The following is a 557-nucleotide window of genomic DNA, read 5'->3' as shown; positions in this document are numbered from 1 at the left end:
ATTCTTTATAACGGATGGGAAATGACACTTTAGAAAAAATGATACACAATCGCTGCTAACAACTAGTACAGTTTTTTAACAGCATCTACAAATAACTGCATTATTTATTTACATAAATCCCCCAAGGGTACCACTCACAGAATACTACATAAGTTCTCAATGTCAGCAGGCAAAATAAATATCATGCTATAAAACCAGGAAATACTGAATATTGAATATTATGATAATACAGTCACAAATACTTACCCTTGTCCAATTTTTTCATATCTTGTGTATTTTTTCTTAGGGTCACCTATGCTCACAATAGTTCCTAGAATAAACAAAAAGCTGGAAGCTCAGTCAAGCATTTTAAGTGTAAATTGATTTTGATATTATTATTCCTTTTAATAAACACCACTGCTTTTATAAGTGATTTTCAAACATAACATTAAGTTTCAAAAATAACAGGTTTCAAACACAAAACACTAAAGAAACTTAAATACATAATAAAAGTTTAAAAGTATCAGAAACAAGACACATTAAAAGTTAAAGTATCAGAGGCCGGGTGTGGTGGCTCC

General features: G+C 30.3%; 1 protein-coding gene across 1 annotated transcript in view; it reads right to left on the bottom strand.

The window, feature by feature from the left end:
- Positions 1-557, bottom strand: part of PAK2 (p21 protein (Cdc42/Rac)-activated kinase 2) — a 72,176-nt gene that overhangs the window by 23,998 nt on the left and 47,621 nt on the right. Inside the window, exon 7 of the mRNA XM_011961180.1 lies at positions 247-310. Coding sequence (XP_011816570.1) covers positions 247-310 — 64 coding nt within the window. The remainder of the gene's footprint in view (positions 1-246; positions 311-557) is intronic.

The sequence above is a fragment of the Colobus angolensis genome, unplaced genomic scaffold (assembly GCF_000951035.1).
Source record: "Colobus angolensis palliatus isolate OR3802 unplaced genomic scaffold, Cang.pa_1.0 Scaffold54, whole genome shotgun sequence".
Classification (NCBI taxonomy): Eukaryota; Metazoa; Chordata; class Mammalia; order Primates; family Cercopithecidae; genus Colobus; species Colobus angolensis.
Note: the sequence above shows the minus strand (reverse complement) of the source record. Positions and strands in the feature narration are given on the sequence as shown.